Raw genomic sequence first — 14,151 nt, 5'->3', positions numbered from 1 at the left:
TTACTGGTCTATATCACACCACTCCTGGCTGGAAGAAGGAACCCTTAAAGGGCATGTGAAGCCCAGTGGACTGTAGATCTAAGTACTCCATCTAATGAAGAAAAATGGGCGGATTTTACGGTATATACTGCCAAAGCATCAATCAAGCACCTAATCAAAGAAAATGCATGTTCTCAGTAGGCGAGGGGCGCAAAATAACAAGAAAATATTCACTATGGCAGCTCTCTAGGCAAGATGCAAAAATATCACTGAGTGATGTGTATAATACAGAATGTGGAATAGTCACACTTTCTATAGCATGTAATTCTGCACATGTATACTGTGTGTGTGTGTGTGTATGTATTGTAAGTGCACTATACATAGTATAGTATATACATATATATAGTAAGTGACAGCATAGCTTTAACTTAATGAGTAGGAGAAATGGAATGACAGAACAGGAGATGTAAGGGGATATCCTGTCTATGGCTGTCAGTCTCCTGTCAAGTAGCGTCTGTCTGCTTATGGGATGACAAGGAGCCTCTGGGAGTTTGATCAGCCTATGACAGAGTATCTTACGTCGGAGAATTACTGGCATGGAGCCCATCTACACAGTGGTAAGGTGCAGCTATGACTATGGATTGTGGAGTACTAAATGTGTCCCCACTCCATGTATTACTATGAAACCCAATATGATCACCCATATTGTGAAATCATCCCAATAATACATCCCAATACTATTTTTTTTTATTATCAATGATATCACAATATACGTAGTGTCCCTTTCTGTATGCATCATTATAATAATAGCGTGTATACATTGTATGGTGATATTGATGTGTTGGGCTTTTCCATCCATTTAATGTAATATTGCGGTGTTGAGTAATTGTATTGAATAAATTACAGAATACAATATAAAGTTATCACTCTCATCCACAAGGCTCTCCATAATGCCGCACCTCCATACATTTCCTCCCTCATCTCTGTCTACCGCCCAACCCGTGTTCTCCATTCACTCAATGACCTAACACTTACATCCTCTATTATCAGAACCTCCCACGCTCGTATACAAGACTTCTCCCGAGCTGCACCACTTCTCTGGAATGCTCTACCCCGGACAATCAGATTAACTCCCAATTTTTACAGCACAATTCCTAATGTAAACCCTCCTCTACCGCAATTTAAATCCCTAAAACGAACCCTCCTCTGTTCCAGCTCCCACATTACCCCACATGATATGATGCAGTTTCAGGCTAGCATTATATGTCCAGGCACAATTTGCATGTTAAAGGACACGACTGGTGACGGCTCATACTGTTTTATGTTTGTATAATGACAGTCACCTCTATTACAAAATTGTCTGACCCCTGTATAAGCAATGCCGCCCCTGCTACCGCTTGTGTCACCCCTCTACCTTCCCAGATTCCAGATACCTCATAGATTGTAAGCTCTTGTGAGCAGGGCCCTCAGTCCTATTGTGTGAAATGACTTTCTTTGTAATGTATCTTTTTGTCTGTACTTAAACCCTACAAATTGTACAGCGCTGCGGAATATGTTGGCGCTATATAAATAAAATGTATTATTATTATTAAATTTCTTGTTTTTCTATTATCCCTGTACTGTGACATCACTGTGTGTATTATCCCTGTACTGTGACATCACTGTGTGTATTACCTCTGTACTGTGACATCACTGTGTGTATTATCCCTGTACTGTGACATCACTGTGTGTATTATCTCTGTACTGTGACATCACTGTGTGTATTATCCCTGTACTGTGACATCACTGTGTGTATTATCCCTGTACTGTGACATCACTGTGTGTATTATCCCTGTACTGTGACATCACTGTGTGTATTATCCTGTACTGTGACATCACTGTGTGTATTATCCCTGTACTGTGACATCACTGTGTGTATTATCCCTGTACTGTGACATCACTGTATATATTATCCCTGTACTGTGACATCACTGTATATTTTGCCTGTGCTGTGACATCACTGTGTATATTATCCCTGTACTGTGACATCACTGTGTGTATTATCCCTTTGATGTCACATCCTTCTGTTTATTATTCCTCTACCATGACACTGTACCACTATCCCTCCATTGTTATATCACTTTGTGCCTTATTTCTGTGCATTATTGAGACCTTAATAATCATAGTTGTTAGTTTTTTTCTAAGCTCACTACTCATACCTCCCAACTTTTGAAGAACCGAAAGAGGGACAAAATGTGCGGCGCGCATAGCGCGCTGCGGCAAATTTAGCCCCGCCCACTTTTGTGTTGACCCCGCCCACTCATTAATTTTTCATGTGCCCGCACACAGTATAATCCTCCTACAGTCACCCGTAAATTATATGTCCCCCCTCTATCTCTCCCCCAGTTTCATATACACCCTTCATCTGCCCCCAGTTTCATGTCCCTCTTCCAGCTCTGCACCCAGATTCATGTCCTCTCCATCTCTGCCCCCAGATTCATGTCCCACATCTCTGCCCCCAGATTCATGTCCCTCCATCTCTGCCCCCAGATTCATGTCCCTCCATCTCTGCCCCCAGATTCATGTCCTCTCCATCTCTGCCCCCAGATTCATGTCCCTCCATCTCTGCCCCCAGATTCATGTCCCTCCATCTCTGCCCCCAGATTCATGTCCTCTCCATCTCTGCCCCCAGATTCATGTCCCCACATCTCTGCCCCCAGATTCATGTCCCCCATCTCTTCCCCCAGATTCATGTCCTCTCCATCTCTGCCCCCAGATTCATGTCCCCACATCTCTGCCCCCAGATTCATGTCCCACATCTCTGCCCCCAGATTCATGTCCCACATCTCTGCCCCCAGATTCATGTCCTCTCCATCTCTGCCCCCAGATTCATGTCCCCACATCTCTGCCCCCAGATTCATGTCCCACATCTCTGCCCCCAGATTCATGTCCCCCATCTCTTCCCCCAGATTCATGTCCTCTCCATCTCTGCCCCCAGATTCATGTCCTCTCCATCTCTGCCCCCAGATTCATGTCCCTCCATCTCTGCCCTCAGATTCGTGTCCCTCCATCTCTGCCCCCAGATTCATGTCCTCTCCATCTCTGCCCCCAGATTCATGTCCTCTCCATCTCTGCCCCCAGATTCATGTCCTCTCCATCTCTGCCCCCAGATTCATGTCTCCTCCATCTCTGCCCCCAGATTCATGTCCCACATCTCTGCCCCCAGATTCATGTCCCACATCTCTGCCCCCAGATTCCTGTCCCTCCATCTCTGCCCCCAGATTCATGTCCCCACATCTCTGCCCCCAGATTCATGTCCTCTCCATCTCTGCCCCCAGATTCATGTCCCTCCATATCTGCCCCCAGATTCATGTCCCTCCATCTCTGCCCCCAGATTCATGTCCCTCCATCTCTGCCCCCAGATTCATGTCCTCTCCATCTCTGCCCCCAGATTCATGTCTCCTCCATCTCTGCCCCCAGATTCATGTCCCTCCATATCTGCCCCCAGATTCATGTCCCTCCATCTCTGCCCCCAGATTCATGTCCCTCCATCTCTGCCCCCAGATTCATGTCCCTCTTCCAGCTCTGCCCCCAGTTTCATGTCCCCACATCTCTGCCCCCAGATTCATGTCCCCCATCTCTGCCCCCAGATTCATGTCCTCTCCATCTCTGCCCCCAGATTCATGTCCTCTCCATCTCTGCCCCCAGATTCATGTCCTCTCCATCTCTGCCCCCAGATTCATGTCTCCTCCATCTCTGCCCCCAAATTCATGTCCTCCATCTCTGCCCCCAGATTCATGTCCTCTCCATCTCTGCCCCCAGATTCATGTCCCTCCATCTCTGCCCCCAGATTCATGTCCTCTCCATCTCTGCCCCCAGATTCATGTCCCTCCATATCTGCCCCCAGATTCATGTCCCTCCATCTCTGCCCCCAGATTCATGTCCCTCCATCTCTGCCCCCAGATTCATGTCCCTCCATATCTGCCCCCAGATTCATGTCCCTCCATCTCTGCCCCCAGATTCATGTCCCCTCCATCTCTGCCCCCAGATTCATGTCCCTCCATATCTGCCCCCAGATTCATGTCCCACATCTCTGCCCCCAGATTCATGTCCCACATCTCTGCCCCCAGATTCCTGTCCCTCCATCTCTGCCCCCAGATTCATGTCCCCCATCTCTGCCCCCAGATTCATGTCCTCTCCATCTCTGCCCCCAGTGTCATGCCGTCCTCTCCTTCATCTGCCCCCAGATTCACGTTCCACCTCCACATTAAACTTACCTTCTCCTCCGCTCCCTCGCCGCTCTCTGCCCGCCTCTCTCGCTGACACATGTGGCTGGAGGAAGGAGCTGACACAGGTCAGCTCCTCGCTTCGCCGCTGCCCGCCTCTCTCCCTGACACACGCGGCTGAAGCTGCTCGCGTGCTCGCTTCGCCGCTGCGTCTCTCTCTCGCTGACACATGCGGCTGAAGCGAGGAGCTGACCTGTGTCAGCTCCTCGCTTCGCTGCTGCCGCCGGCTCCTGGCTTGTACATCGCGTCTACAAGCCAGGAGCCGGCGGCAGCAGCTAAGCGAGAAGCTGACACAGGTCAGCTCCTCGTTTCAGCCGCATGTGTCAGCGAGAGAGAGAGACGCAGCGGCGAAGCGAGCACGCGAGCAGCTTCAGCCGCATGTGTCAGGGAGAGAGGCGGGCAGCGGCGAAGCGAGGAGCTGACCTGTGTCAGCTCCTTGCTTCAGCCGCATATGTGTTCAACTCAGATCTGCGTCCTCTGAGTTGAAATCGGGACATATCTCCCTCCAACCGGGACCGCGGGACATGTCACCCAAATCGGGACTGTCCCGCGGAAATCGGAACGGTTGGGAGGTATGTCACTACTGAAGGTAGCCATGGTAGAGCAGGCCCCAATTCTAAGTTACCATATGGGGTCCTGTGGTTATATGTTCCACCCTTAAGATTTTCGTTGAGTTATTAATCCATACCTGCTTATAAAGATAGAAACTCAAGCAGCAGACATATATAAGATAATACATGTAGGGGCACTTTCCTATAGAAGCATAAGAGTATAAAGACCCTGATTATCTGGTACCCTAGACTCCCCTTACCCATGGTGTCTACTACACATGTTTACCTTAAAGGGATTTTCTGGTTGACTTATCTGTACGAATTAATGTTTTGATATTTTTTAAAGTGATTTTGTAACTGTGAAAAACAATAAAACAATTTATTAGAAAAAGAGGTTTTCTGGGACTTTTCTATTGATGACCTATCCTTACTCAAAACCCAGTACCCCTTCAATCAGCAGGTTGACCAGGCAACATTGTTCTGGGGGAGTGCTGTGGCCTCTCCACTGAATACCAAGTACAGTGATGGACATGTCATAGGGGCTGTGACTGGTATTGGGCTCAGCCACATTCACTTGAATGGGACTAAGCTAGTGCTATACCATGTGACCAATGTATATGACGTCATTGGCGCAGGGAAGAAGTTGAAGTGCTCTTGAGCACCGCGACCTCTTCAGTTGATCCATGGAGGTTCCAGGTGTTTGACTCCCACCGATCTAACCTAAGGACAGAACAACAATATAGAAGTCCTGGGAAAGCCCTTTAAGCTTTGCTTTATTCTCCTGTACAAGGCAGAGATTTCGGTATGTCAAATGATTATAAGTTACCATGTAGCCTTTGCCTAAAGTGGCGCTGTTGCAGAAACAAAGAAGCAATATTTTTCTAAAGATTTGGAATGTGCGCCCTATATGGGAAAGTGCTGTGGAATCAAAAGCCACATAAAAATAATTCCATGAAATACATATTATGCTTCGCTCACAAAATCTCTTCACCGAACTGAATCTCCAAAATTAACAAATTTCCCCTACTTTCTCCCCAATAATTCCTTTAATAGATCATTGTCCCATCTCCAGAAATCTAGTACCCATAACTTGTAATATTATTTTTTTTAGTATAGACTGTCTACTGCAGTTACTGGGGGCAGATTCCTGTATACCTACTAATACAGATCCCACAAAAGTCAATGACAGCAACATGAATTCATGTGCAGCCAGCTCCCACTAGTGGCGACTACAGGTAACACAGTTGCAGTTATATGACAAGCAGTATTCTGCAGCAGTCTATTGAGGTTACAGGCAGAACAAACCAACAGCTACTAGCATTATTATATACTGTCTCTTTCTCTTCTGCTGGGTCTGTTGATCCGTTTCTGATGCTATTCATAGTCTCCGGGTCTATAAAAAATGGACAGTCCACCCAACCTTAATCGTATTTCTTTAACAATCCAGCAGAAATCATCAGGGCAGGTGTTGGGACATGGGGAGGCTATCAAACTGGACAACTGCCCAGGGCCCCCCATCCCCAAGAGGGCCCCCTGAGGATCTGTTTTCTGCCCTGGTACCTTGGATGCCCAAACAGTGGCATTTGCAGAACACAGACACAATTGCGACCTACGTCAGAGCTATAGGCACATTGACCTGCGTTATCTAGACTGATCCATGCACAAGAGACTTCATTGTCCCACCACAGGTGGCGCAATTCCATCACAGCATCGGGCCTTCTATGCCAGGTACAGACTTCATAGGCCACAGTCACTCCACTTCTCATGGGAGAGGTGAGACAAACTTTTAATTGTTTTCTGAAGGGAAAATAGGACACTATTTGGTGCTGAAGGGGCTCTGTTTAGATTTATGGGACAGTCTTTGGATCTAGGGGATGCTTTTTGGCACTAAGGGGCGATATTTGGGCATATGGGGGAACTGTATGTATCTGGAGGACACTATTCAGCACTAAGGGGGCATTATATAGATCTAGGGGACAGTACTTGGATTTATTATTATTATTATTATTATTATTATTATTATTAATAATAATAATAATAATAATAATAATAATATTGGGACATTTGGAATTATGGGGGCGCTCAATGGATCTGGGGGACATTATTTGGATATGGGGACCACAATTCGCTTCAAAAGGTGTATTATTTGCATCTGTGGGGGGCACTATATGGATCTGGGGGACACTATTTGGATGCATGGGTGCATTATTTGGATTTATGGGGGATTATTTGGATTTGGGGGCATTATTCGGTACTAAGGGCATTATTTGCATCTATGGGGGACTTTTTAGATTTATGGGGCAATATATGGATTTGGGGATTATTATTTGGATTTATGGGGTAACTGTTCAACTAGGTGAGCATTATTTGAAGCTGAAGGACCCTATTTGGTTAAGGACACTACACTATTTGGCTATAGGGGGCACTGTTTGGTTACTGGGAGCACTATTCGCCAATATGTGGAAGCAAAAAAAAAACAACCCAAAACATACTCACCTTGTCCTGGCAGAAGTCCTCACCACACGTGACTGCTGAGACCAATCAGTGGGCTAAGGAAAGGCACCTGGATGTCACTTACACATGTCACCTGTGACGTCTCAGGTTCTCTCATGAGGCCACTGATTGACTTCAGCAATCATGTGCAGCGAGGACCAGACACCAGATCACTGGGAACAGATAAGTATGGGGCTTTTTTTTTATTTTTCACCTTCCCTGGCCTCAAGGAAAAAAAATTATGTCCCTGACAACTTCTTTAACATTTTAATTCTATGACATGCAATACTACTTGTGACCACTAGATGGCGATTTAGTCCACGAAATGGAACAATTGGAAGGCGTGAACACATTTTACTGCAGTGCTGCCATTATATGGCATATACTTAATAATAAAGCCTTATGAGCAGAGCAGTAGCACGCCTTGGTAAAAGCTCGGAGGTTTACAGAGCTGTAATGTAGAACCTATAAAAATGTCAGAGCTCATTTGAATTTCCATATGACCTTTTGGGCAGCCTTTGCATAAATGCTGCCTCATTTAGACATTTACTTGGATTGTTGCTGAAATATGGGAAACAGTCCTGGAAAATTTGGGACAGCCGGAAAAATTGCGGTGTTATACAGTAACTGCAAAGTGGATGGGATTCATGCCATCCCATGCCCACTTTGCGGTAAAAATCGCAGGGCGGACACGCTGCAATTTCCAAATCCGGCGTGATTTTGGAAATCACAGCATGTCAATTATATCTATGGAAAGGCCAGCAGCTTTCCTGTAGATATAATGGTAATAGAAAGTCCGCGGAGGAAAACTCTGTGAACTTTCTGTTCAAAGCACTGCAGAAAGAACCGCGTTGCGTTCCCACCGCGGTTTTTCCCACAACGCTTTATCGTCCCGTGGGGCCTTAGCCTAAAAGATGTCTAGTTATTTAAAGGGGTTGTATAGGATTTGATAGACATGTCTTGTTCTTGAAAGATCGCTACACGTTTGTGTCTGAATAGGTAGAAGGAAAGAAAAAATCCTTGTCTGGTGTTTTACTGGTGAAGTGCGTGACTTCTTGTGTTACACATACAACTCTATGAGGTGAGCAAGGTTTCAATTGTATATAGTGTCACCTACCTGCTATACCTTACCATGACAGTACTGTGCTATAAGGCGCTGAAATAAATGGGGCTGAGCTGCAATGCCACACACAGGCTGTGTACAGGTGTGGCACTGTTTTTTGTTTGTTTGTTTTTTTGTTGCTTTTATTTTTAAATGTAGATCACAATGTACATTGCTTTTTCCTATTAGTATGTCTTTGTAGAATGAGAGGAAATCCACACAAACACGGGGAGAACATACAAACTCTTTGCAGATGTTGTTCCTGGCAGGATTCAAACCCAGGACTCCAGCGCTACAAGGCTGCAGTGCTAACCACTGAGCCAGGGTGATGTCCCCAGGTGTGGCACTGTTTTTGTAAGAAAGCAGTCATATCTGTTTGGAGCCACAATATTGGCTATCTAGTCTGACTGACAGAAATAAATGCAATGCAGATGCCACTAGACATATACAGTATAGGATATACATTGTTGTAAACCTGGCTTCAATGCTAAAGACAATCGTGTTTGTAATTTAAAAATACAACATTGTAAGAATACCAACATTTACACCTTACACAGTGGTGCCACCAAGAATAGTCCATACTGTTGTGCCCATATAGTAGTGTAAGCCACCTAATGCATGCATGGTGATGTAAGCTACATAATACTGATGTAAGACAAATAATAGTTATGTAAGACACATAATAGTGATGTAGGAAACATAATAGTGATGTAAGCCACATAATAGTGATGTAAGCCACATAATAGTGATGTAAGCCACATAATAGTGATGTAAGCCTCATAATAGTGATGTAAGACACATAATAGTGATGTAAGCCACATAATAGTGATATAAGACAAATAATAGTGGTGTAGGAAACATAATAGTGATGTAAGACACATAATAGTGATGTAAGACACATAATAGTGATGTAAGCCACATAATAGTGATGTAAGCCACATAATAGTGATGTAAGCCACATAATAGTGATGTAAGCCACATAATAGTGATGTAAGCCACATAATAGTGATGTAAGACACATAATAGTGATGTAAGCCTCATAATAGTGATGTAAGACACATAATAGTGATGTAAGCCACATAATAGTGATGTAAGACAAATAATGGTGGTGTAGGAAACATAATAGTGATGTAAGACACATAATAGTGATGTAAGCCACATAATAGTGACGTAAGCCACATAATAGTGATGTAAGCCACATAATAGTGATGTAAGCCACATAATAGTGATGTAAGCCACATAATAGTGATGTAAGACACATAATAGTGATGTAAGACACATAATAGTGATGTAAGACACATAATAGTGATGTAAGACTCATAATAGTGATGTAAGACACATAATAGTGATGTAAGACACATAATAGTGATGTAAGACACAATAGTGATGTAGGAAACATAATAGTGATGTAAGACACATAATAGTAATGTAAGACACGTAATAGTGATATGAGCCCCATAATAGTGATGTAAGCCACATAATAGTGATGTAGGAAACATAATAGTGATGTAAGCCCCATAATAGTGATGTAAGCCCCATAATAGTGATGTAAGACACATAATAGTGATGTAAGACACATAATAATGGTGTAAGCCAGATAATAGTGATGTAAGAAATATAAGTGATATAAACCACATAATAGTGATATAAGCCACAAGTGATGTAAGACATGATTGTGATGTAAGCCACATCACATAATATTGTAGAAACAGTAATAACATCCATACAGAATTTCCCATACTATTATGCCATATACAGAGCAGTGGCCATAAAGTAATACTGGGGTAGATAAACCATATATGTATACTATGCAGCTAAAGGTTAGGTGGGGGGGGGGGTCACTAATTTCCTATTATAATGTACACTGGAGCGCTGCTAGAGGAGTCTACACGCTATTGAAGCTACTGTGATATCACAGAGTATTTAAGGTCGGCAACTGTGACATCACAAGTGGGTTTTATACAGGTAAGCTACTATCACGCTTTCATTCTCATCTCTGTCAGGTGAGCACTAGTGACATCATAAGTCGGCTTCAGTCAGGTAAGCTGCACCTTGTGACCTATTGTGACAACATAAGTTGGCTTCAATGAGGTAAGCTGCACCTTTGTGACCTATTGTGACATCACAAGTCGGCTTCAATGAGGTAAGCTGCACCTTTGTGACCTATTGTGACATCACAAGTCGGCTTCAATGAGGTAAGCTGTACCTTTGTGACCTATTGTGACATCATAAGTCGGTTTCAATGAGGTAAGCTGCACCTTTGCTTCCGTCAGGTAACCTGGGCTATTGTGTTTTAGACAGAAACCGACTTGTGATGTCACATTAAATCACAATTCTGTTTTTGTCAGGTAAGCTGATGTGATGTCACACGTATTTTCCAATCATGTGAGCTGCTTTGACATCACAACTGTGTTTCAGTGAGGTAAACTGACCTATTGTGACATTACAAGTACATTTCTGTCTAGAACACTTGTGACATCATAAATGTGTATTTGTTAGGTAAGCTGATGTCACATCACAAGTATTTTTCAGTCTTGTAAATTACCCTGAATTCACAACTGTGTGACATCATAATAGGGTTTCTGTCAGGTAAGTTGCTGTTGTGACAACAATACAGTCAGGTAAGTTGTGACATCACAAGTGGGCTTTAGTCTAGCAATAGGCTATCATGTCATCTACTGTGACGTCATGACTAGCTTCTGACCCTAAGGGTAAGTTCCCACTGAGTTTTTTGGTGAGGCCTCAAAACCCTGACCAAAAAGATGGCTCCCATTGAAATCAATGGGAGCCGCTCTGGAGCTTTTTCCGGGAGCCGTTTCTTCCGGCTTCTGGAAAAAATAAGTGAGATGTTCATTCTTCAGGTCGTCTCGCCTCGAGATTCAGCCTGAAGAAACTCCCTCCTCCGGACTACGCCCATTCATTGGGCCTAATCCGGAGCAGAGTGCGCAGCTGTATGCCGATGCAGGGCACCGACTTTCAGTCACGGCGACCCTTCTTTTGCACCAGAACCTGAGGTGGCCTCCGCTTCAGGTTTCGGTCCAAAAAACTCTGTGTGAACTTACCCTATATAATAAACTGCAGAGACACCTGTCATGGTGGCTTTTCTCCTTTGAGGGTAAAAGTATAAGGCACGTTGAAATTCCAACATGCCAGATCCTTTATTCCCCTGAAACATGGCAAATGAATGTCACCCAAATTTTATACATATTACATAGCCAGATGGTCCTGCTGAAATTGGTTGGCCACCAGAACATTGGTTTAGGCTGCATTTACATTTGTGCCTGAGTCTCCAGCGCTTTCTTGATCACCAATTTCAGGTGGACATTGTGACGAACTGACTTTTCTGTCCACTGGTTTCTGTCCATGGTCGTTTCAACAAGCTGTATAAATGCACCCAAGGTCCCAGCCTTGTCTAAATACAACATGGGGCCCTATGATTAGGCACCGGGGCCAGGTAGATCGAGGGTCCTATCACCTTACCAGTAGATTTCTACTGTCTATAAGGTCCGGTTCACATCTGTGTTTGGTATTCTGTTCAGGGAGTCCCACCAAACGGAATACCGAATGCAATAAAAAACAGTTAACTAAGAAACACACGGACCCCAGAGACTATAATGAGGTCCATGTGGTTTCTGCGTGGTGTCTGCAAGAATCATGTGGAGAAAAAAGTGGTGCTTGCAGTACTTATCTCTCCGCATGATCCGTGCGGACACTGCGTGGAAAATACATGGACCCCATTATAGTACATGGGGTCCATGTGGTTTCCTAGCTAACCGCTTTTTAATGCATTCGATATTCCATTCAGGGATCCCCAAGTGGACTTCCCGAATGGAATACCGAACGCATATGTGAACCAAGGCCTTAGATGACAGATAAATTCTTAAACTACTGAACGTCATAGCTAATGATTATTGTTGGATTATTACAGACATAAAGGGGTGCTCTCTGCTGAGATATTGGAAAACAAGTGACCCATAATTGTTTTTGCACAGGGGCCCTCAGTTGTCCATGTCCACTACTGTACTTATCTATTCACATTAGCTATGCCACAAGGTGGAAAGGGGGTGGAGAAATATTTTTTTGAAGTGAGGTGCGGATCCATGAGATAGGACCCACATCTATCAGACTAAGATGGGATTAACCCTAAAAGTGCAAAAACAAACAGCTGACAAATACACGATTTTATCAATTATGGACTTACCTGAATTTTTTCCCACACATGCCGATCATTGTCCTGTCTCTGTATATCCCACATTAGCCTCTGTATAAGTGCTGCTCGGTTCTGTCGTATACTGTTTGCTGAAGCACCGGACTGTGGGGTTGACCGCCCACTGCCATTTAAGTACAACGCCATGTCACTGGGGGTATTTGGAGAGATACAACGGGGTGAACTGGGCCCAAGTTCTGAGCCTGAACTGATCTCCCAGTCCTCTACATCCCTTAGTGGTGGTTGGGGTTCTCCAGGACTTGGAGATACCAACTGTGAAAGGCTACCTAGGCGCAAGGCAAGAAGGTCTGCTTGGTGTAAGTGTGAGGGTAATGCTAGGAACTCATCTGACCCATACCAGTTGTCTGTCCCTAAGTCCTGTGGTGGTGAATCCAGCAATCTGTCATCCTGTTGGTCTTCCGGACTTTCATTTGGTGTGCTACAGAGTGAGTGGTCAGAATTGCTGGGTGACTCTCTGCCATCTAGGCCTTGGTGCACCTCACTGTAGTCCTCTTTTTCCACCATTTTTTGTTTATTGAGATCATCTTCAGGGACTTGGCTTTGAAGAAATGAGGGGACCGTGGAGTATGTGGGAGTCAGGCTAAGACCAAAGTGTTTTTGAGGGGAAGTAGGACATAGTAGCAAAGTAGAATTAGGTTCATTGGATGACTGGTTCTCTGCTGGTGCCCAGTTAGTCACATCATTCAGAAACAGCCCCCTCTTTGGCAAGGAGGGACGAGTGGGGGAATCTCCTCCATGGTCACTACTCTCCTGAAGAGGTCTTTTTGGTGTGGTGCTTTCGCTGGAAGTGAATATTTTAAGCGATTGCTGTCCTGGTTCGTCGATCTGTTGAGGTGCTAAATCTTGTTCCATCTCAGGATTAAGGGTGATGTCTTTATCGGTAATCACAGTCAGCAGGCCTGGCCCCTTAACCAGATCTGGAAACTCTTGTTGCATAGCGTTGTATGTCCAATCTTCTAAGGGTTTGGCAGGAGGTGGTGGCGTGTCCTCCTCCCTAGGACTGTAGTCTGATAATTCAAAGGCAGTGATCCCACAATCTAGAGAAAGATAATCTGGCGGGCATCTGATGGTCAATTGACCAGAGCCATCCACTTCAGTGAGAGCATCTAGTCTATCCTGAAAGAAGAAAAGAATTCAAGTTGACATAATATAAATCCTGAAGACATCACGACAAGCAAAAGTTTCAGTAAACTTTAAACATAGAGAAAACTGCAATTTTTGGGATCTTCAATTCTCTAAAACATTTCTACAATATAATGTGGAGATCTAAGGGTTCTCCTGACTTGCTTTCTCTGAAGCATCTTCCATTTATAGACCTTTGTCATGACCTACTATATACTTTTATCTCACTGGCCTAAGGGGGTGAAGTGACAATGGGCGTCCACAAATAAACCAGCTCCACAGTGGCCAAGGAAGCCTCTAAACTAGCCATTAGCTATAAGATAGGTTGTCTGTGATTCTACAAATTACTTAGGAAGTGTTAGGGTAACTTCTAAAATTGAAGGTATCAAGGAAGAGAAATAAGAATAGTAT

At 44.3% G+C, this 14,151-nt stretch overlaps 1 protein-coding gene across 1 annotated transcript in view; it reads right to left on the bottom strand.

The window, feature by feature from the left end:
• Window positions 1-14,151, bottom strand: part of AKAP6 (A-kinase anchoring protein 6) — a 175,902-nt gene that overhangs the window by 114,131 nt on the left and 47,620 nt on the right. The window contains exon 4 of the mRNA XM_075282957.1: window positions 12,592-13,734. Coding sequence (XP_075139058.1) covers window positions 12,592-13,734 — 1,143 coding nt within the window. The remainder of the gene's footprint in view (window positions 1-12,591; window positions 13,735-14,151) is intronic.

Source organism: Leptodactylus fuscus, chromosome 7 (assembly GCF_031893055.1).
Source record: "Leptodactylus fuscus isolate aLepFus1 chromosome 7, aLepFus1.hap2, whole genome shotgun sequence".
Lineage (NCBI taxonomy): Eukaryota > Metazoa > Chordata > Amphibia > Anura > Leptodactylidae > Leptodactylus > Leptodactylus fuscus.
This window is presented reverse-complemented; position numbering and strand designations above follow the sequence as displayed.